The sequence below is a fragment of the Cyrtonyx montezumae genome, unplaced genomic scaffold (genome assembly GCF_038088225.1).
Source record: "Cyrtonyx montezumae isolate F1298 unplaced genomic scaffold, pur_monq_1.0 scaffold_2, whole genome shotgun sequence".
Taxonomy (NCBI): domain Eukaryota; kingdom Metazoa; phylum Chordata; class Aves; order Galliformes; family Odontophoridae; genus Cyrtonyx; species Cyrtonyx montezumae.
Genome location: NW_027071936.1, coordinates 60,960,902 through 60,984,713, shown reverse-complemented (window position 1 = coordinate 60,984,713; position 23,812 = coordinate 60,960,902). Strand labels below are relative to the sequence as shown.

The window sequence follows — 23,812 nt, the reverse complement described above, 5'->3', positions numbered from 1 at the left end:
GTCAGAACCACAGTCTGCACTGCTTCTGAAACGGGCTAATAAGACGTGGAGGAGAGCTCCCAGCACCACGGTTCAATGTGCAGCCTGGAGCTCACACTAAAACATGCACGACACTCCATAACATGAGCAGATAGATTCAACAACCTGCCCACTATTGCGTGTACTAGCTCCAATAAATCTAAGGAAACCACTGTTTTGGTCACATTTTAAAACACTGTAAATCCAGACTCTTCGTCTCTTATGCTTTCCATGTTCAGTTGGTTATTAGTTTGAAAAACTAAAAATAAAAACAATAAAAATTTCCCAATACAAAACATTCTAAACAATCATCTAAACATCTTATTATGTTAAGTGGACTTAAAGGATTTGGTTTGCTTTCTTTTCAGAAAAAGCAAAGCCTCATTTTGTCCCACGAGTTCCACATTAACGTGAACCCACAGGCAGCCCAAGGGACCCTCCCAGCACCAGAAATGCCACTGTTTTGTGGCCTCCTTCCAACTAAGCACAGCTCCACATGAGGCACTGGCACAAACCAGGCATTTAAGCCAAGAATGCAAACAAGTCTCCAAACAATGAATCCTGACCTACGTACACAATCCCTCTCAATAAATGCAAGCTATACTTGGACAGGTGAAACTAGTGGTGTGAACTGAGAAAGATCAAAACGTGCTTCTGCTAGAAGGGGACACGTCTAAGGCACATTTATATGCCAGAATAACTGCAGCCACATTAATGGTTATACTAGTAACTAAAAGGTAAGAACCACAGCTACACTCATCCCAAACTTTTTGGATAAGATAACCAAGCACCTTATGACTGCCCAACCAAACATATGTTACCACCTCCTCCTCATCATCTTCATTCACCATCTCCAGGGCCACTTAAAAAACAAAAATGTTGCCATCAGTCTCAATACGTCCTAGCTTCATTTCCTCCCAGGTTGTCTGAAGGACTCAAGAGCCACCGATAAGCTTTCACCCTAAGAAAGGCATGGCAGAGAACTGTAACTTCCACACAGCAGCAGCCCACTGCTACCTTCCAGTTCTTGCCTGGTTTTGCTATTTTTTTCCCTTCAGGAAACCACAATGTTCAGTTTCTCTTGACCTCAAGTAATGCCAAACATAGATTAACTCATACTGTGTGTGGACATAGACAATATAGCAAACCAAAGCTGCTCAATCCCATCCTATGACTCAAGCATAAAGAAGCTAAGCATACAGTGGGTACCATTTAGACACTGGACATCTGCCACCTGCAGTATTTAGTTGTACTGCAACTGAATTACAGAACAAAGTACCCATGTGGTACTTTAAGTGCTCATGGAACCCATGTAGTCAAAGAATTATTATTTTTTAAACAATCAAGATCTGTGCCCTTGTTTAAATGGTAAACTGTGAATGACTGTGCAGTAGTCTTCTCTTCAGGTACTCAGAAGTAAACTGCTCCCATCTTTAATCTTGCAGCTGTGATCTCCTCTCCTCTTCCAGCATCTTAAACTGTATAAAAAAAAAACAGAACAAAGAGCCACCAACCACTTTCTCCCTAAGACCATCTTCCCCAGATAATAAAAAAGAAGGAAAAGTATATTCAACACCATCTTCTTCTGCATTCACTGAGCCCAGTTAGGTTGAAGAGCCACAACTTCTATGCTGGAGGGTAATAAATGTACACATGAATGCCATTTTGTACAGTTGACATACTCTATGAGCTGGTTGACTCTAAGCTTGATTTGGTCCAGTCTGCTGTTGCTGCATCTCTTAAGAAACATTAGTAATAGGTTTGTACTTCTTGAATCTGGTCCATTCACCAGTAGCATAGTTCATTTCAAAGACTGTATCAACCAACATAGTGGTGCTGCCAGTGCCATCTGCCTTTGGTAAATCCTCTGTATGCTCACTAAGTTTAATCTGAATGATGTCACCTTGCTCTTGGCAAGGATTCTCTGTGAAAACAAAAACAGAAACAAGTTATAAACTTTGGCATTATGAGAAAACAAAGAGCATTTGGAGATTCAAAACCTTGTGCTGAGGAAAAAAAAACCCTCAGTATTTTCTATTAGTTCTGGGTTCCTCTCTACACCATGTAACCACAGACATCCTTCACTCTGCATGTCATGGACTTTATTTCATAGAATCACAGAACTGTAGGAGTTCTCCTATATTCAAACCAAACCTCAAAAGATAAGCCTTCAAAGGCAAAGTAACTGGAAGAACAGAAGTGAGTCAGTGCATGGGAAGCATGCCAATACCTCTCCTACACATCCAACTACTGCAACTGACAGTCAGGAGGATCAGGAATATCATAGTTGACAGTTATTTACCCAACTTTAAAAAAAACACTGACATTACTAGTTAGGAATTTATATTATTTTCTTACATTCACATATGTAAATGTCCAGATACACAGGAAACACATGTGCACACTATCAAAATAATGTTTACATGGAACACAAAAAATGTCAATATAGATATTAGAGTACATCCTGCTGCAGCTTTCTGAATTGGTATCTAGTACTAAGAGTGCCCTTGAACTAATAAACACAAAACTTTCTTTAAGCCCTGGGACCATCACAGTAACTCTATCCTGGCTATCTTGGATGATGTACTGCACTAATCCAAATGTATAAGCTACATTTAGACTCCAGCACTCCTGTGCTAGAAGCCCTCAAATACCAACCCTAGAAAGCAGAGCCATTGCAGATGTTAAAGTTCACTTAAAGTCTCTTAGGCTCCTTCTCATCTTACATTTAGTAGATGACTGAGTAGAACAGTCTTGGTGTATCGAGGGCAATATACAAGACCTAGAAGACAGCTGATCTCCCTATGATTTTCAGCACCTATAGGTGAAGTCAGAGAATTAGCTGCTACATTTTTAATGCTACAGAGCTAGTGAAGAGGCTCTATTATGCAATTTGTACCTCAGTTTGCCATGAAAGAATGCTAGAACCCAGTCAGCCTGTACTGTTCCAATTGCATTGGCTTGTACTTTCTCAACTCTTGAGCAGTATTAGATGTGCTCAGTTCAGCTCTACATGTTTTGTGTTCAGTGGCTGCTCCAAGATGATTCTATTTTTATTAGAAACAGACTAAAAAACTGCTTCCAGGTAGTCAGAACTTCAACCTATTAAGATAATCACAGTCCACAGTAAACCAGATTCTAACACACACAGAGTAAAGGTAAAGCAGGAGAGATGTGCACTCACTGCCACACTGCATTTCAGACTGAAGACTGAAAAGTAAAGTAATTTCATTTCAATACCTCTGGATCCTGCCATGAATCCAAGTATAAGAGCCTTTTCTGGCCTTGTGACTTTGTTTGCGGTCTTGAACATTTCCTGTGCAGCATACATTTGCTCCCTCTGTAACAGATACAACAAACATGAATTCCAGCAGAAAAGCTTGTAGCCTCACATAAAATTAACACCTTAGCCTCAAAGCTTTTCATCTTTAATGCTTATGCCTAACACTTGCAGCAGTGACAGTTCTGAAACTTAAACTGAAGATACTTGAGTTACAGACCTGCTGTTTCCACTACGTATTATGTTATGACCTTAGTTACAAAAAAAGAAAGTGTCTCTACATTCTGCACGCTTGAAGTAATTTCAAAGGGAAGGTGTTTTTTTTTTCTTTTTAAATGAAGCAAATCTACTGAAAAGTCATAGCTTTTAAGGTTCAGATTTTGCAAGCTGGGCTTACAAAGCCAGCTGTATCTCAAACTGGTTACCTGTCTATTTCAAGCATGCACACAATATACAAATATAGTATGAGCAGTAAGAAGCTCTAGAGTAACTGCTGTTTAGTTACTGCCACACTGTCAGGATTTAAAAGACTGATAATAAATAGTGCAGACATCTTACTGTAATGTTAACATTGCATAAATAAAAAGTTATGATTAACACTTCAGACAGCAATGCTAACAAAGCCACAAGAATATTTTCTTTATCTTTGGTTGTAAACAAGCAATCTCAGTTATGTTGTTATCATCTTAAAGCTAGGAACTGCCACATTGTTAAGTAAGATCAAAATAAAAATTTGCTTTTCCAATCTACTTCATCAGCAAAGAACAATCCACTTGTTACTTACTGTAAGAGAGAGGCTTTTTTTCGGTGGTGGCTGCTGCTGAGTTTGAGGGGCCACTTGTGGTGCTTGTGCTGCAGGGGAAATGGCAGGAGGAGTGGTAGGTGTGAGGGGTGAGGTAGGCGTAGTTGCAGGTGGATTTGAGTTACTGTTGTACATGGGAGTCCTTTGCTTGAATTGTGCAGGAAGAGTTGTGGTAGCATTCGGAGCTGCAGGCTCTTCAGTCTGTCTGTTAGTCTGCAAGGCCTCTCGTGCAGAGCCTGCTGCAAAAAACAGAGTAATTAGAAGTATAATGCACAAACAAGGCTGCTCAGCATCACCAATGGATTTTAAAAGGATCTAATATCTCTGATTCTATTTATCACTATGACTATGCCATCGAACACCCATCTGAAAACATGAAGAGCTAGTGCTCTCCCCAGTCTATCACTTTTATCAATTACACAGTGATCAGATTTCCAATTTGGATTACACTACATTTAGAAGCAAATTCCATCTTTAACGTGCATAATTAAACTTACACTGATCTACTTTTTAATATGTGTTGCTATAACAACTGTGTGCTGACCCCACCATGTTTGTCATATTGCTACGCAGAAATCAAAAGCACAAAATTTAATCTTTCTTTGTAACCTAATGCAGTCTCAGAGAGTAATACTGCACATTCAAGCCAGTCATGTTCTCTTGCAGCTCTCCAACACAGGCACAGCTCTGTAAGTACTTACTCCAAGTCTCGTGAGATTTTTAAACTAACCTATATCGGTGTTCACAACAGACTAAAAGGCAGATACAGATCACAACTCAGTGGATGCCTTTCAGATCAGGTTTTAGAGAATCTGACAGTTCTAGTACCCTCATTCATCTAGGCACATACAGCACTGGCTTTAACACAGCTCTTAGCCAGTATGATAACTAGCTACCCATTAATTTTGTACAGTTTTATTACCAGCTTCATCTCATGTCAGAACTGACTTGCATAAAGTAACACACGGCTTAACTATGCAACATCAGATTATATAAGCCAAATTCACAGCTCATTAAGAATACAGTATTCGTTGTAAGGAAAGTTAGAAAGAGAAAGAAAAAAAAATCAGGACATAAAAGACAATAGAGAATTTTAAACTAGGCTTTTTCTGATGTGGAATACACTGCCAATGCTCTGGAAAATAATACTAGCTGCTGACAACACTGATGTGCTTTTGGCTGCATTCCTTCCAGAGATGCCAATTTTCTGTCAGAGAGATTTGCATAGACCTTCACAGAGATTCTGAACTGTTTCAGAGCCAAGTTAAGTGATTAGTTTTTGTGTATGACTTTCTGTGGGACCAACACCACAGCTCACAAAGGCTAAAGCTACAGTAACATTTAACAAGCAAGAACAAAAATAACAAATTGCAGTGCTGGTGCTCCATGAACTACAAGCTCTGGTAATGAATCCCAGTCATGTACATTTGTTAGTGCAAGCTGATATGCTCCTGTAAGACTGTACACGCAGCAGGGAAGGAAAATTAAAGGCCAGTGTATTAAAGGGTGGAGAGAAAAGACTTGTACAAAAGGGTGTGGGTTTTTCTCCCTCAAAATCTACAGGAGCTCAACTATTACCTACTAGACCTGCAAAAAGGTAAAAAGGAAGTGGAGAAGAATACCTGTGTCAAAGTACATAGTACTTGTTTCTAGGAACAGATCTGACTCTTGAAAGCAATTACCCGTTCTTTAACAGATGAGTGTGTGCATACTGAGCATACTCTAAGATTTATATGCATCACTAGTGTTTCTTTGGAAATACATGTATTTCCTGTAATAGGGACAGAAAAAAACCCAACAAAATTTAGTAAGCAAAGCAGTTAGCCTTTTTTAAGCCTTAAAGAACAAACACCTTTGTTTGCTTTTTAGGTGCAGACATTTAGGTGATTTAACCTAAAGGCTGGGTTCCTGCAATGGGTTTTCAGACTGCCAAGAATGGTGGAGTTGGAGGATAGTAAGTTGGTAAATAAAAGAAGTCAAACAGTAAAAAGTCCCAATAGGGAAAAAAAAAGCATGTCTTACCTGGCTGTGTTTCAGAACTTGGGATGTATGAGGAAGATGGCACCACACTGGGAGTAGCAGGTAGGTAGCTTGTAGAAGGTAGTGCTGGCTCATTGTTCAGCGAGCCAAGTTTCTGTAAAACACAGAAGTGTTATGCCTGGTAGAATATCTACAGAAAGAATGCAAAGGCCTCTGGGACACAGGCATGCAGAAGGTCTGTCCTCAGGTAAAAGCTTAAGTCTTTGTCTCCACTCAAACTGGCAATCAACACCAGTGTAGGACACAGATACCATCCTGGATCGAGCAAAAGGAATCACTGTTCTGTACTTAAAGCACAATATCACGCACACTTCATAAAGACAAAAAATACCAATTTAGAGAAGGAGTTGGGAGGTGGCCATTTCATGGCTTTTAGGAAGAGATTATAAGCCAATGGTATTCTGAATAGAAATCAGCTCCTTTTATTTCTCCTTCCCTTTCAGAAGGAATGGGGCTGGGTTAGCCTCAACAGAACATATCTTGAGATCCCAGAAGAAGCTGCCTCCTGAATTAAGCAACATTTTCATGAGATTACAAGGGAAAATGGAGAAGAGCTCCCGAATAGCACTAGCATAAAGGTTCTTTTTTCAAGTCAGAAGATGAATTTTTGAAGACTTCTCTTTCTCAGCTACATATACTCAGTTATCCCTCCCAGGCACCATCCACTGACAAGCATCCTCACCTTCCTTTACATTGTTTCACTAGAGTCACAAAGCACGCACAGTGAAACTTGCAGGTGCCCCTGAAAACAACCATTCCTCCAAGTACAGGGATGCTTCCTGTCCCTGATACCTCTGACAGAAGGTGGCAGCCCTCAATTACATACCATACCTCATCATAAACCTATAGCAGTGAACTTCACTGAAATCCTGATAGATTTGTTTTAATATTGCTCAAAGATAGTGAAATAATTATGTAACAGTGTTGGTTTTTGTTCTTAAAAAACAAAAAAATCACCATGTTGAAGTCTGTTTCAACAACTTGAACACTGTAACAGTTCTAAGTGTTTTAGAATAATGTGCACCATGGTTTTCTCATCTCTCTTGTTTGACTGCGTGGTAGGATTTTTTCCTTTGATGTTTTGTGTTTACCTGTGTAGATACAAGGCCAGCAGCATAATCTGGAGTAGCATTTTCTACTACTGTTTCTTCTTTGGCTTGCTTTTCCACCACTTCTGTATCTATTGCATAAGGGCAAAAGTCAGTTCAAGGAAATATTCTTAAATATCGAATTAAACAGCAATCTAAAAAAAAATAATCACATTTTTAAAGAGTCTGCTAGACCACACTTAAGAAGCATATGCTCAGAGGTTCCAGTAGTGAATAGACAGTAATCTTCATACACAATTTTAGGAACAGCTCATTGATTAAGTGAACCACAGTAAATATCCATCAAGATGCAGTGCTAAGGCTAATTAGCCTGATTTTCTGATGTTAAAAAGCACCAAGAACTTTTAGTTACTGTCTCAGAACAAAATGATAGCATTTGCTACCAAAAAAAACCCTAATTTGGGGTTTATTTTTTTTATTTTGCAGAAAATAAGCTGTCTAGCACATTGTGCTTAAGTAGCACTGTCACCTGAGTAAAAGATATCATTCACTTGTTAAAATCTAAACCACAACTTTGAAAAGAGTCTTTTTAAACCCAGATTACTTCAAATTCCTTTACTCAGCTATGCAACTGGTAGAAACAAGCATGTAAGAATCTCTGAACAATTCCAGATGTGAGACTAGCTTCAGGTCTAACTGCTGTGCAAAGCACAAATGGCTGGTTCAGTCCTTCCATACTACTGAGTCAAGCTACTACCAAGGCACGTGGAGGCACAGCCAGCAACACCAGAGGAAAAAAATAAAGAAAAACAGAAGTGGAATTCCTCTAGGATGTTTATGCCCTTTCTTCTTTGTAACCTCAGCAGAAGATGAGTTTCAAGACACCAAGTATAAAACAGGTATATCTGCATGTGTATTAACAGCCTCTGAATGTAGTGTTCCATACTAACCTAATGTCTTTCTTCTTCTCTTTGCTTCACGGCCAGCACCTACCATATCCAGCTCAGAGAATTCTAAAAGCTGAAGAAAAGAGTGCAGAATCTTAGCAACAGCAACATAAATTATCTCAATACTATCCTTGTTTGTTTTTTTTCCCCTTTAACATGCTGATGCTTGATTCATCAAAGAGTTATTTTAAAACAGGGAGGAGAACTGAGCAGGAATCCACCTACCTTTACTCCTCTTTCTTTACGCAGAGGTGTTCTGGAAGGTGGCATAGGGTTTCTGTTCCCAGAAGGGTTAAACACACTAGGTGCTGAAGTACTCCTGAATGGAGCTTGTTTTGGTATTCCTTTGAGTGGTGCTTAAGTAAGATAAAAAAAAAAAAAGCAATGAATAAATACCTGCTTCACTGATTACAAATAACACTTTTTCCCCCTTCTTAACGCTCCCCCAACTTCAAAAGTGTCTAAAATGGAACTGTCCACAAAACAGTAAATGTTCTTCAAACTTCAGATTGGGTTTTGCCCTTCAACCAAGGAGAATGAGTCCCTCCATACTAACATCTGCGATCCCAAAGTTTAAGCAATATTTACTACAGTTATATCTTGAGTATTTTTTTACGCCTTCTATTAAGAAGTAATCACATCAGCACTCCGCTATCAGAATATACTCTACATATATTGATACTTTCCTCACTTACAAGAAACAAAGTTCAAACCCATAAGTTCAGTATCCTACTACTTTCAGTTACTCTCCAAACTTCAGTATCTAGTTTCTTGGTAAAACTGTATCTACCCAAAAAGCAGTTGCAATTCCTGTAGCAGATTACCCAGTGTTGCACTAGCTTCCTTCATTTCAGTGAGTTTACTGCTTGTGCTTACTGAAGAGTCTCAGCGTTCTACAGGCTGAATGAGGACTAAAGGGGTCAGAATCAGACCTGCTTGTGGATGCCATGAGAAGAATACAGTGAATATCCAAGATTCACAGAGCATTTGTGGAACACAAATTGTTTTGATTCAAGGCAAGTTTTTGCAGGATGATCACAACCTATCTACCTTGCAAGCCACAACACACAGCTGCCTACTTTTCAGAGTTAAGAAAGCAGGAGAGCTCTGGCAGCACCTCCCAGCTGAAGTACTGTTACTCCTCTCACCAAGGGTGCCACTGCTTGAGGCTGGCAGTCAACATCACACAACTCCTGGGCAAAAATATACTGTTAGGGGAGCCACACCTGGAGAGCTCCTAAGCAGCAGTGGAGCCACTTAGAGCTCTTCCAAAGTGTCCCAAAACACCATGGGTTTTGTTTTTTTTTTTAAAGTTATATCAATCCAAATTTTAGTTTTTGGTCCCTCCACAAAACTGGCTGTTACACTTTGCACCTCTGAATATAAATGCATAAATCTGGTACTGGAACAAGCTTCCCAGAGAAGCAGTCAGAGTGACAAGTCTGCCACAGTTAAAGAAGCATTTGGACATTGCTCTCAGAAATATGGTTTGAATTTGGGGTGGTCATATGGGGAGCCAGGAGTTGGACTCAATGATCCATGTGGGTCCCATTCAACTTGAGAAATTCTGTGATTCTGCAACTTCTACATCCAAGGCTCACAATATCCCTGGTTCCTGCCTTTTAAGACACAAAGAAATAAAAGCACTATTGCCTTGGAGTTTGGAGAAATGAAGATAGAGCTTCAAAATTCTGCAAGGTGGGATGCTGCCCCAGATGAAGATGCTCGTTAGCTAGTTATATTACACTGCAATATTGGATCTGCAGAGCTCAAATGTTTTGTAATTCAGTGAAATTGTGAATTACTGTTTCACAGAAGGGTTTAAAATGCTGGAGCTAGTGGTCTGCAAAGGAAGTACCCAACTTAGCTCTGTACTGCAGACCAAAAAACTCGCTACAATAATGCTCAGAAGTTGCTATGCCTATGAAGCTGTTTCCCCAAACTTTACACTGTTATCCCTCCACATCACACTTAAAATAAGCACTGAAAACAGCATCCATTCACCAACTGCTACAAAATAAGGTAGGCAAATGCGTCAGGTCTTCAGGCCTTATGGCCTATGGACTGAAAGTCTACATTTTAGGTCAAATAGGATTTTGGTTTGAGGCTGGATACTCTGAACCCCTCGGTATGTTTTAGTGAAAACATTCTCAGCACAGGCCAATTCACACCAGTATAAGCTTCAGAGTTATAAAGCCCAGCTTGTTCCATAATTGGTATTTCTAGAAGTCACCTGGCTCTAAAGACTGGCATTATTATTCAATGGCTTAAATAAAAATTAGAAACATCAACAGAACTGACTGTCAATTTTTACACTGAGATGATTTTTAGTTCAAATCACAACTACATGTTGCATTTCCTGCACAAACACATGGCTAAACACCCTGGTGCTCAAATCTATGTATTAAATGCATCAACAAAAAATTAGGCAGCTCTGGAACTGAACAGTCCTAACTCTTACATTAATAGCTGTACATGTCACGTCTGTTAAACAGAAGCCACACTGAACAGTCTAAGCTACAGTAAGTGCACCTTTCCACTAAAGTGCTGTGCTAGTTAACACTTAGAAAGTAGTTAAGAGTATCAGAATCATGTGTTGGCTCTTGAGCATTCCTTATCCCTGCTTGAATCTGTGTGACTGAGATTTATCTCCACTTTTCTAATTTACTATGTTTAAACTATCCTCTGCAGTAATCATAAAGTATTAGACACGCTATCTTCATTACTTTCCCCTCCCCTTCTCTATGGGGAATTATATAAATCCAAGCTTCATTCAATCCACAGTAGTTCTGAGACCACAGATTACTGTGATCCACACTGCTCCCTCTCGGAGCAATGCAGATTACTCAGAAGTTACTTCTGGATTAATGCAAATTAAGTTCTTACTGAAGTCAGTAGGCAAGATCTAGCTGCACACATCTTAGATAAGCATGGCAGAAACACTGACATCTACAAAATAAACTACTCTTCCTTCTCATAAGACTTGTTAAAAACATTTATAGCAGTAAAGCAACAAAGAAGGGGATCTATCTTTTGCTTCAGAATAAATTAAGCCTTTGAAGGAAACAGTAATTTTAGTCTTCAAAACAATTTTATCAGATTTTCTTTCAGGGAAGTGATACAAGTGAGCCATACTTGTTGTATCAATCTTTTTGACCAGTCCCCTGCCTTTGGCATGAAAAGGCACTCCTGCAGTCTTCTTGAGCTGTTGAGCAGTTTCTGTTGCTACAAAAAGAAAACAAAACCCAAAACTTCAGTTATTATAAAGTCTATGCTAGAAAATACATGGCTTCCTACATAAAATGTTATTAATACATTAAAAATGGGAATATCAATGAGAATTATATTGTAAGTAAAAAAAACAACCAAGTAATTTGTCAGCTACACAGCACTTGCACAAATGCAAAAGAGGTATAACTGCAACTGACAGGATGGACTGAGCTACTTAAATTATTTCAATCTTTATTGAATAAGTTAAGTTCTATGTAAGATTGAGATATAACATTTTCATATAGGATTCACAGCTTTTTTAACACCAATTTCTTGGGTCACGAGCAAGAAAGCATGAAGCTACTCCAACACAGCAGTAGGTCAGGAAACTATTTTAAGATCAGTCAGATCAGCTACCAATATATAGATGCATACATATGCTGCCTTTTGTTAGTGAACACTATGGGCTTTCACCCCCTATATTGAGGGAAATGAAGCATTAATTAGCAGCTCTTGCTCCCTGTTGCAGAAACATATGGCATATTAAAATTGTTTCAGGAGCTTTAACCAAAGCTGTCCTTCAAGCTTTCACCACTGACTTAAATATACTTATGAGAGAACACATCTATGCTTTAAAAAGATACAGTTTTTTTTACACCCCTTCAAGTCTGAACAGCATTTAAATCCAGATTAGCATTTTAATATAATCACGGCTAGAATGACCTGCACCTGCTTTTCTACACATGCTATCAAGGTGTTGGGGTACAATCAGTCGCACTTCTTGTAACAGAAAATTCTGGCATATGTCTCCACACTGCACAATAAAACTGACAAGTTTTCCTTTCCCTGTTTGTTACTCGGTGTTACAACTGGCTGGAGTACTACTTACACTTCTGCAAGAGTTCAGCTCGGAGAGTGGCACTTTTAGGTTTCCTTTTCAGCTGGAAGTGTTTCACTGGGGGGGTAAGTGGCCCCGCTAGTGTTGTCAAAGCATTTTTGTTTAAGTACTGGCATTCCAACGGCAACATAGCTGATGTTTCACCTTCACTTACTGCATAAAGAGTTAACACAGTACATGGGGTGTAAGCATCTCGTTGACAGAGTATTACAAAATATTCTACTAGACTCTATAAGGGTTTATTGAAGTTTAGATACTCATTTAAACGCTATGAGTAATTTAGTTCTGATCTGAACAGTACATACCATTAGGGTGTTTGTTTTCTACATTAAGTCTGTATGCTCCCATACTAACTCTACCTAGTCAAATGACAGGAATTTTAGGTGTGCTATAATTCTAAGAAAGATAGAAGATGATAACATTCTCAGTTTTTTATAAAAACTACACACAAAAAGGGAACTACTGAATGAAAAGCTAAACCAAAACTGTGAATGTACAAATGATCACAGAATCAGAATAGTTTGGGTTGGAAGGGACCTGTAAGATCATCTAGGTTCCAACCCAATTGCTATAGGCAGGGACATGTCCCATGAGCCAGGCTGCTCACAGCCCCATCCAGCCTGGCATTGAACACCTCCATGATGGGAGCATTCACAACCTCACTGCACAACCTGTTCCAGAGTCTCACCACCCTCAGAGTATAGGATTTCTTCCTAATGTCTAGTCTAAAATCTACCTTCTTCCAGTTTGAAGTCATTTTCCCTCATCCTGCTTCTACATGACCTTATAAAAAGTCAGAAGTCCCTCCCTGGCTTCCCTGTAGGCCCCTTCAGGTACTGGAAGGCCACTATAAGGCCCCTCTGGAGCCTTCTCCAGGCTCAAGAGCCCCAACTCTCTCATTCTTCTCATTGGCAAAGTACTCATTTGCTCATGGAAAGAACCAAGCTTGAATCATTCCATTATTGGCTTACAGCAGTCCTAACTCCAAAGCCATTTCTGATCACTGATGTCTAAGAGGTTTTTTTTTCCTGAACAATTGCTAGCTCAAACCCACTGATGTAGGAATAGCTTCACTAGCTGGACTGACAACATAATTCTCCTTTTGATCAGCTCCCCTCACACCTTCATTTGTTGGCTAAAGGAACACTGAACAGAGGGCTCCCACAGGCCCAATGAAAATAGTGCTGCTCCCAGACACACAGGGTTCTGCAAAAAAAAGTCTTACTGCTGTCTTTAATACAACAGTGTACAGGACAGAAGCACATTAAACTGTGCTGCAGATTAATAAGGTGAGCTGTTATTACCTAACACTGCACATACAGTCTGTCTACAAAGCAAGCGAAACCACATTAAGTTCTATGTTGCCCTTCACAATTACTTAGGGACCTGACATGCAAGTTCTAATGATCTGTGGAAAGATAATTTAAGAGGTTACCATTCCTCAAGTATCACAGTTGGAGTTCAGGAATATACCAGGTCATGAACTGTGGCAGTTGAGAGAAGACATACTGCTTGTCCCAACACCAACAGCACTAAGGTAACTCAACTGCCTGAGCAGAGAGAGGCTATTCCTGAAAAGAGCTGTCACATTTCTGTCATTTTCAATGGACACTTACCTTTTTCTCTAAGTTCTCCTAAAATATCTTGAACATTGGGATTCTGTTCTTCAAGATCAAGGTTAAGGGAGCCAGTATCTGGAAAGGATTTTAAAATATCAGCTACCATTAAGACCCAGGGGTCTGAATCCAAGGTAGCGAGCTGGACAATTTCAGTCAGTGCCCCCTTCATCTAACAAAAAAAGAAAAAGAAAATCAGCCAATTGGAAACAGTTCTAAACAAGCTGAAGTTGGGTTAGTTTTATATTTGTTAGACACTAGGATAAACATGCACAATGTTTTACTACTAGGGAAGGGAAGAGGGAGACTGTGTCACAGTTAAACATTAACCCTTGAACAAAGCAAAGAATGAACCAAGATTTGTTTTTAAATGTTGCTTTTGGTCAATTTAACAAGAGCATTTTGAACTTCTGATAGTTCAAAGCTTTGTTCACCTCAGATAATTTTCACTAAATACAGGCCAGATTCTTACAGTGTTGTCTCGGTACGTTCTACAGCCCACTTACAACTCCATGTACCCACACCTCAGTCAGTGATAACAATATTCAACTAGAAAACAAGTTATTTAAACATGCATCTAAATGAAGATGGACCCTTGTTTGTGCTACAGAACAGCAGACAGACAGTATCTACATCACATCAACATAAGCCGAGTCCCCAGAAGTTTAGTTTAGGCCAAGAATTGTGTTTCATGCTAATAAGCTATTGCTCAACAAAATCTCCTTATTGAAGCTGTGCACCCAACTCTCTTCTATCAGAAGTAGCAAGGTTTTCCACCTAGCCAAAGCTTCAACAGTGAGAAAAACACATTTTTCATCATCTATCATTGAAAAAAGGGAACGAATATGTAATATCAATGAATAAGATTGCCACAGTCATTTTTTAAATTACTGATCAACGTTATGGGGAAAAAAAATATCAAGAGACCACAACTGGGATTTTACTGAGTGAATTATGATTTCTTAAATTGGCTGTTTTACTTTTCATAGCTAGCTTAAACCCCTAAAATAAAGAATGAACTCCTGTTTTATTGTTCTTCCTATGTAAGCGTAGAAGGATTAGCTTCAAAGAACTGAGATTTCTGAGATGCAGCATGTCATCTGCCAAGCAATATAACAATAAAGCCATGGAAAGTATTCAGACATATTCTATCTGTATGGAATTAGCATTAAAGGAATTAAGAATAGGAAAAATATTTCACTTTTGACTTCTCACAACCCACTACAGCATATGTAGCTGATCACTACGTCTACCTGTTTCTGAACACAGGGAAATGAGCAAAAAGGTTCCTCTTCACCTTAAAGCTGTCATTCTTTCCCTTTATTTAGGGCTGCCCTTTTCTCACACAAAAAAGATTTCATCAGCTTAATCTAACACAACTCTGGGAAATGAAAGCTGAATTTTTGCCCTCCATTTTTCCCCCAAACACTTATAAACCTCAGCACTCAGAGGCAGACAAACATTGACATTTCCCAGCTCCTTTCAGTCATGCAATGTTATTGCCCTCTAACTTCAGTCAGGTATAAAACAAAGGGGAGTCTGTCCTTTAGGCATTCTTGTTTAAGGCTCGTGTTAACACACCCAATCTAGGATCCCCCAACAGTGCTGCTTTACACAAAACACCTCAAAATATGCAATCATAACTGATGAAGCTGTGATTTATTTCTCACTTGTTTACCAGCTAGATGCTGGATACCAAAGATACAGACAAGTGCACAGGTTTTTTCTTCCATCAAAAGCAGAAAGACAATGGCTGGACAAAAGATTTCTCCTGTATCCTCCTAAATGATCCTTCATGTCTGCTCTACAAAACTCATCCTTGCAGCAAATAGATAAACACAGAGCTACAGCCTGCACTATTTATATTTATTGTCAAGCATTTGCATCCATGCTACGTTCAGGGCAGTTAGAGCTCACACACCTAACACTGCCCAAGCTCCTGTACCTCACAATTTTGGTTTCTTCAAGGAAGGAGTTGAAGAACAACTTGTCTGCCTAGCACCAGGCAAGCAGCACTATCACAAAGCCTCACAGCAGCCAGAGAAAGAACAGTCACTGCCACACAGGCAAGTGAAGCACCCTAACAGGCACTGTGAGCTCAGCTGAGACCTTGCCTGAGTACAAGTTTGCATTTAAAGAGCTTGGATTACAGTTCTGACCCAGACTTTTCTTCAAATTGTGATTCTGATACGTTTCCCCTCCCCTTTGCTGCTTTATCCTACTGAGCACAGCCATAATCTCAAACTTAATTATAAGTTTGCAACACTGGGTCAAGCAAGAGTCCAATCGGCTCCAACCAGCATCTTGTTAAGCACGAACATCAGGACCTAAAGCAACATGTTCTGGCACTTCTCTCATGTAAAACCCAGGGATCTTAAGTACTTTTCTCAGCCTGCTGGCATAGGACATCACTAGAAACATGAGAAGAAAGGATCAGGCAGGATGGAAGTAGTCTGGGAACAGAGACAAAGGGAAATTAATAATGGCTGTGCAGGAAGAGCATGAAAACAGCCCTGTGGGAATGAGTTAAAAAAGAATATTACTAGGAATACACAAAGTCATAGCTCCAACAAGACTCCTTGTAAAGCAGTCTCGTTAATTTACTTTCCATTAGGCCTAAAATGACGTGGAGCTGTACCTTTAAACAACTGCATCAACAGCTGGCTAATAAAGCCAATCACGTTTTAAACTTTCAGGGCCACAGAGAACATGGTGCTTAATAAGTATCTGTAATATTATAGAGCATTTTCATTAAGCTAAAAGCATTGGAAAGTACAGTATGACTGTTTACACAATAGAAAACTAGGACGGATCAAGTAGCATCGTCGTAATGTTTTGTATTTTAATCATGAAAAAGCATAGGAGTGGCCAAGAGTAGCATTAGATTAAAATAAACCCCATTACATCCAGGAAAACAAAGAACATTATGTATAGGCCAAACAGAACAGCCTGACTCTTCTGAAGAGGGAGGCAAAGGCTCAGTCCCTTGTGCTACTATTCCACAGCTCCCACATCCATGGTTAGAAGACTCCTGGTTCATACCAGCAAGATAAAAGTCTGACTTGTGCTCTCTTCTCCATAGCTACTGTCATAAAAGGGCACACCACTGCAGGGACAGGCAGTGCCTTCCTTTCACTGTATTTCATAGAGCACACAGGTGCACAGTCTTCATTCCAGTCCTGACACCAACCTTAGTCTGACTCTGAACACAAAACCTTGCCATTGTGACTCGAGTTCACAGGAATGTAGCAGACAAACCAAACAGAAGCAATATGTGCCAAAATCACCACCTAAACTCTGGTCAGCACTGCTCTGAGCAGTAGGCACTGTTTAAAATAAGCATGATAATCTAGAAAAAGAAATAGCAGCAAAAAAGGCTGGAGGTACAGAGATTGGAGAATTTGCAAGTTCTGCCCAGAGAACTGCAGCAGGAAAGGATATTTCTGATAACTGCCTACAGAACACTTAACTGTGAAAATGAAAATGGGAGCCAATTATTCTTATTAGTCAGCAGGAACAAACAAGCTGTAATGAGGTTCACAGCGTGACAAAAATTCAAGTTTATTACTTATCCCACAGGATTAAGTCACTAATACGTATGCAGTATTAAGAGCAGCAAATGAAAACATATAGTGTAAAGCTACAGGATATTACATTTGAGAAGAAACGTAGCACTTCAGCTAAGGACTAAGCTTTCAAGAGAGATCACTGAAGATCTGCCTGTCTAGACTGCAGCCTTCAGAGATTTAGAAAGGACCAGAAGCCAGCTCAATCCCTCCTAAGCCAAGTAATACCACACTTCTCTTTATTTTTTTACTCAGATGTCTGTTCCCAAATTGTTTCCATGCTATGCCAGTTAAAATGCTATTATAAAAAATATTAAAATACATATTTTTTTTTAGATGAAAAAAAGTTCAATCTGTTATCTAGAGAAGAGAATATCATTTAACATGTTGCATGACACACCCCTACTATATCGTGCATCCACCACCAAGATACCCAAAACTGATGCAGTATATTCTAACACTATTAAGTTTCCAAATGCCAGCTCAGTACTCCTCACACATCATCTATAGGCTGGCACATGGCACGGAAAACATACGTATGACTTTCCAAAGGGGCTAATAAAACACTTCCACAGTTGAGTTAAATCATTTTCACATATGGGAGCGATTTTTAAATGAAGAATTTTGCTTTCAGGCTGTTACAGGTATAGGTTCCTTAACGTGAACCATTTTAAAGACAGTTTTTTACAATTTTTCCACACTACTGCAGGCAATTTTCACATACTCAACAGCCTACGTAAGCTCATGTGTAGCTCCCAACTTAGAAGTACATAAAAGCCCAGCACACAACCAGAATTATGAATACCCTGCCTAGTATACATGTAAATAAAGTCAAAGCAGCTGTGTCCTATCCCAGAGACTGGTGCAAGCACAGCTGAGGTGCAGTTTACAGAATCACAGGGGTAGGAAAGGACTTCTGGAGAGCATAAAGTCCAACCCCCTGCTAAAACTGGTTCCCTACAGTAGGTTGCAAAGCAAAGCATCCAGACAGATATTTAACATCTCTAGAGAAGGAGACTCCACGATCTCTCTGATTAATTAAATGTGCACCATCTCCATAACCATGATCACAAACCACACCACACATGGCATGGGTGGAAAGTCCTCAAACCTGGCAGAAGAAACTTAACATTTCTCAGCTGTTCTTTGACTACTACCCCAGCCATCAGCAGCTGCTGTTTGGTAGGAGAAAGCCACGTGCAGATGAGGTACGGTCCAGGGCCAGTGCTGGAGCCCACTTGTAGTGCCAGCTTATAAACTGGGTAGGGGAGGGAAGGAAAGCACCAGCTGTTCCCAAATAGGCAGCATGTAACAAGAACTATCAGGCCATGTTTGCGGGGAAAAACTGACTACAAGAAGTTGGGAGAAAATCACTGCTGAGTGCAGGGGATGAGAGAGAAGCGGGGATCGGAGTACCCCGCCCGGCGCTGCCCTTGAGACGCGGCCGCCCCCTCCCTCAGGGCCAGCTTCGGAAAGTAATAGCGAAATAAGGACAGGTGAAGGAGCCCACATGGGCCTCACGGAGCTCACCTCATCCACCGCCCGACGGGGCAGGTGCAGCATCCCCAGTAGCAGCTTCAGCTTGACGGGCGAGGAGAGGCCGTGGAAACAGAGGCGGATATTGTCGATCACCGACGCCGTGAGCAGCGAGGCGATGCTCGGCGGAGCCCACAGCTCGTCCGTGGAGCCCAGTTTGTTGTGCAGCCACAGGCCGGTGTCGCTCTCCCGCATCGACGCCATCTTGGGAGCGGAGCGAAAAAAGAGGGGGTTCTCCACAGGCATTTTATGAAGACACCTAAAAAGGAGGACGGGAGGGGGGTGAGGACCCCTGCGGGTCGCGGGTTTGTTCGTAAGCCAAAATGGCGGCGCCCTATGCGTTCGCTTTAGGGAAGGCGGAGATTCTTCCGTAACCTAAAATGGCGGCGCCCAGCAGGGAAAATAGCGAGGCTGCTCTACGCTCTCGCTCGGATGCAAAATGGCGCCCGCCACCGCAGTTCTTCCGTAATACAAGATGGTGCCGCGTTGACGCTGAGACGTGTTTGTGTCAGCTCCCGCGCGTTGCGCCTCGTGTCCTACCCGAGGGCTCTCCTGGGCACTCCATTGTCCTTTAGGGGCTCCTCGGCTGCGCCCACTGCTGTGTTTGTGGCTGACAGCAAGCTAAAGCGCATTCGCCTCCCTGACCGTGGGTCCTTCATTGCTCCCTTATCTGCCCGCCTTCAGCATGCCTTGCAGCCTGCTGACACCATGAGTGCGGTGATGAAAGCCCTGTAAGGCTGCCAGCTGACTAAAGTGGGGCTCAGTGCTTTCTTTTTTTCCATCGTTTTCCCCGGAGATTTCTGTGCTGGGTGCCTTAGGAATGTGGGAGGGTGTTTCTGTGACAGAGACGAGCAGTAGGTGCTCAGAAAGGAAGACTTATTAAGCATCTGTTTGTATTCCCTTGTGATTCAGCTCCCTGTTACTTAAATATGAAAAATTAATCCATTGCTCGAGTCCCAGAAGACTTGGAATTACCTGAGTGTGATAGAAACCGTTCATTTTAGCGTCTGTAACTGAAAACAAGGCAAAGAGGAGGTAGGAGTGTGCAGGAAACTCACCTCTGCTGTTCTAAGCTTTTGAATGGAAACATTTTCTTCACAAATTCCCTTTTATGAATGAAGCTGTTTCCAATCTGACTTTTCAGGAGATCAGAGCAATTGTTGCTGGAGAACTTTGTTATTGATGCTTTTGCAAAACTGTTGTGGAAAAATAGAATTGTGGAATCATAAAGGTTGGAAAAGACCTCTAAGATCGTCTCATCCAACCATCAACCCATCACCGCCATGCCCACTAAACCATGTTAAAACTTATGCTGTTTCACTGTCCCCAACTCCTGCACTTTGTTCTTACTAATACTCAAAAGCTGAGTTCTTAAAACTTAGGCACCTGCTTAACTCTATTGCAAAATCCCACTGAGTTCACTGGAACTGGGGGGTGGCAGGAGGGTGAGCTTTGGATTACAGATTGCTTGGGTTGGTGAGTGTGAGTTTCTGTATTTCATGTAATCTCCCACAGAATTGTCTCATTTTATTTGGGGTTATGGATTCAGCTGTGAGAAAGCATTCTGAAAATAAAAAGGGTGGTGTGGCACAATTGTGGCAGTATTCCCCAAATCTACCAGTGAGGCATAATTTTCAAATTTCACTCATAGTTCTCCTTTTTTGCTATTTTTTTTCTTCTGAAAAAAAAAAAAGCAACTTAAAAATTTGCAAACCATGAAATACTGTAATTACAAAAAATCTAGTTGTACAAGGTAAACTAGCAGCAATTTCACCTTCAGATGGAGGAGAAAGAAGCAGCTCCTTTTAGAGGTGAGTTGTAGGAAACAACACAGAACATGCAATGGTTTGTACAGCAGTTCTCTTCAAGCAGCAGTTACACATGGACTTAAACTTGTTCTACTAATGTTTTTTAAGCACCAGATCTCACAAATACAACTCCATAAAGTGTGGAATTGTGCAGCATTGCTTTACCACTTACTTCACATGGACTGAATATTGTTTACTTTGTCCTGGTAAACTTTGTGTGGGTTTAGGTGCCAGTTTTCTCAGGCGATGCTGAATTTATGCACTGATGGAAGCTGGGGGAGTATAATTACAAAGCTTGTCCCTGTGCCTTCCTCGAGGCACCTATTTTTGGCCACTGTTGATGGTTAAAGCACTTAGCTGCATGGCTCTCTGGTATGAGCTAGTGTAATCACTTACATTCTTATCTGTAGTGTGATTTGAAAAGAGAGCCTGTTCTATGAAGCATATCTGTAACGTAAGTCTTTATGTAGTCGCTATGGTTCCAATTCTACCATCTGCAAATTCATCCCTGGCAGTTGTTTATTGAATGGGCGTGCAGATGCTGTGGAGATTAAGACAAAATTCCAGCTAGCTCTAAGAAGAGGTATTTGTCCCATGGAGTTACTAGCACCTTAACTTTATGCTTGAATAAAAGAAAATTTTGTTTGTTTAAATTTGGTTTTGTTTGTGTAGTTATTTTCAGCTATAAAAGTGCTCATTCCTCAGGGATTGCTTATGATAGAAATGGCATGCTTGATATTTCTGGAAGTCTTTATATCCCATCTGACATTGCATTACACAGATAACTGTCTAGAGATGGCTTCTCCTCTTAGTTGCAAGTTTCTGACTCAAAGTAGGTGATGCTGAATATCACATTGCTGAGAAACATCGACCCACACTGCAAGAAAGACTGGGGGGAGACATCCTACATTCACTTGCTCAGTTGTGATAGTATTCAAATAAAAATGGGTATAGACAAAGGTTTGTCTGAGTCCACTTTATAATCCCTTTTAGAAGGGTATGTCTTCATCTTGTAAAATGTTCCAGGATTTTCTCATCCTGCAGTTTGTCTTGCTGCCTTTTGAAAAACAAATATAGTGGGTAGATTAGTCCTGTGCTACTGAGAGCAGGGTGCTGTGCTGCCTGTCAGACTGAAAATAATTGTGTATACTCAGAAGGAGTCATGGGGATGGTGCTTAGGGTTTTCCTTGCTGACTGGAAGTGGCAGTGCATCTTTGCTGGGCACCAGGCACGGTACACTGGCAGGCAGGGGTTTGAAGTTGGTGTTGGCATTCAGCTCTCAGAGAACAGAAAGCTGCTTTTACTGTGTTTTAGAAAGCAACGAGGCATGTGCAATAAACATGACACGAGCATTAGCAGCAGCACTGAGTTTCCACTGGCATCCCATCCTGCAATGGCAAGTATGGCAGTTTCTGAGCCAACAAGGGTTCAGGCTGTGATTCATACCACAATGACAGGAGCCAGCCTCAGCAGGCAGACAAAGCAGTTGTGTGCTGCTATGCAGTATGCCCTCCATTCCCCATTAAAACATTTCCATTTGCTTTGGATAACTGATTTTTTCAGAGCTAAAATTAGATTTATCTGCAGTTTTATTTCTACCTCCATGTGTGTAACTGGAGCTCTAAACACTGCAGCTTTTTGTGGTCATTTCTGCCTGCACTCACCACAGTTGCTTCCACTGATGGTAACAGAGCCACTCACCTGCCTTTGCTACCTCCTACACTGCCTTTCTTTCGCTCTTGATTGTAGTAAGTTGCTTAATGCATTATTGTAGCAGAAGGAGGTATTAAGATAGTAATTTGGGATGTCAAATAAATGCAGAGCCCATTACACTCTCAGTTACTTTTCAATAAACAGGAGTAAGCATAAATCAGACATAACAATGTGAAAAATTAAAAACCATTAGGAGTGTTTAAAAGCCATTAAGACCTAAAATACAAAGTGCTGCATGCAGTAAACACATTCTTTGAAAGCTTCTTACTTGTGCATGCACAGTGCCTCAGAAGCTCTCTGCTTCTGATGATATGAAAAAGCAGTAGAAAAACCTTGCTTGGTAGATAAGGGATTCAAAGGAATCTTAGGATCATCTGTTACTTGACACGCCATGGGATGTGTTCCTGTTTTGTTACAAGTAGTAATGCTTCTAGCCAGCTTTCAGAATTAACTGTGCTTCCAAATGAGAGGTATTAAAGGCAGGTAGCATCAGCCCATGCTGGGACAGCACTGTGATCTCTGACAAGAAAGTCACCAGGGAAGATTATCTGTTCATTACCTCCAGAGACAAGGAGGACAAAGATTTCTACCTTTTAATTTCCCGTATAGATTATGTCCATTTCTGTGAGACGGTGCTCTTTTTCTTTCTGTACATACTAGAAACATAGAATCGCTAAGGTTGGAAAAGACATTGAAGATCATCTAGTCCAACCATCAGCCCATCACCACCTTGCCCACTAAACTATGTCCTGAAGTGTCACATACACACTTTCCTTGAAGACCTCCAGGGACAGTGACAGCACCGCTTCCCCAAGCAATGTTTACTTAGAGCATAATCCAGCAGCTGCTCTGAAAATTATTCCTAATTTATCTCTTTTAATGACTGTGGGAAAATACTTTCCCTGCCACATCTCTCTCGTTGGAGTCCCATTTATTGATGGCCTGTGTTGTTTGCACTGTTGCCTTAACTGGGCTCGCACCCAGCCTGACATCCACCATGATCCTTCACTCGCCATTCGGCTCTCAAGCTATCCTTATTCCTGAGGTTATTCTGCTCTGTTGAGTTCTGTGAGTTACCTGCCTACTTCTCCAATTTATTGGGATCTCTCTGGGTTAAGCTTTGCCAGTCCTGGTGTCAGCCACTCCCTAGTCTGGTGTCCGTAAATTTGCACAGAGTGCATTCTGTGTCATTGTCTGGGCCTGATCTAGATGTTGAACACTGTTCTTCACTGGCTGCATGCCAACGTTTGGTCCAAATTGATTGAGTGTAGCTGTCCAGCCAGTTTTCAGAATGTATGATTGAGTGGTGTCCTAGCCCATGCTTTTTTG

General features: G+C 40.8%; 1 protein-coding gene across 1 annotated transcript; it reads right to left on the bottom strand.

Annotated features, from left to right (window-relative positions):
• Window positions 1-1,569: 1,569 nt before the first annotated feature.
• On the bottom strand, window positions 1,570-19,359 carry NELFA (negative elongation factor complex member A). Its single transcript, XM_065735897.1, has 11 exons — window positions 18,957-19,359; window positions 13,861-14,032; window positions 12,236-12,397; window positions 11,272-11,361; window positions 8,362-8,492; window positions 8,140-8,209; window positions 7,232-7,320; window positions 6,123-6,234; window positions 4,083-4,339; window positions 3,259-3,358; window positions 1,570-1,942 (listed from the first exon to the last, which is right to left on the bottom strand). Exons 1-11 carry the CDS (start codon window positions 19,206-19,208, stop codon window positions 1,758-1,760), a joined length of 1,620 nt encoding a protein of 539 aa, XP_065591969.1. The 5' UTR covers window positions 19,209-19,359; the 3' UTR covers window positions 1,570-1,757.
• Window positions 19,360-23,812: the final 4,453 nt, after the last annotated feature.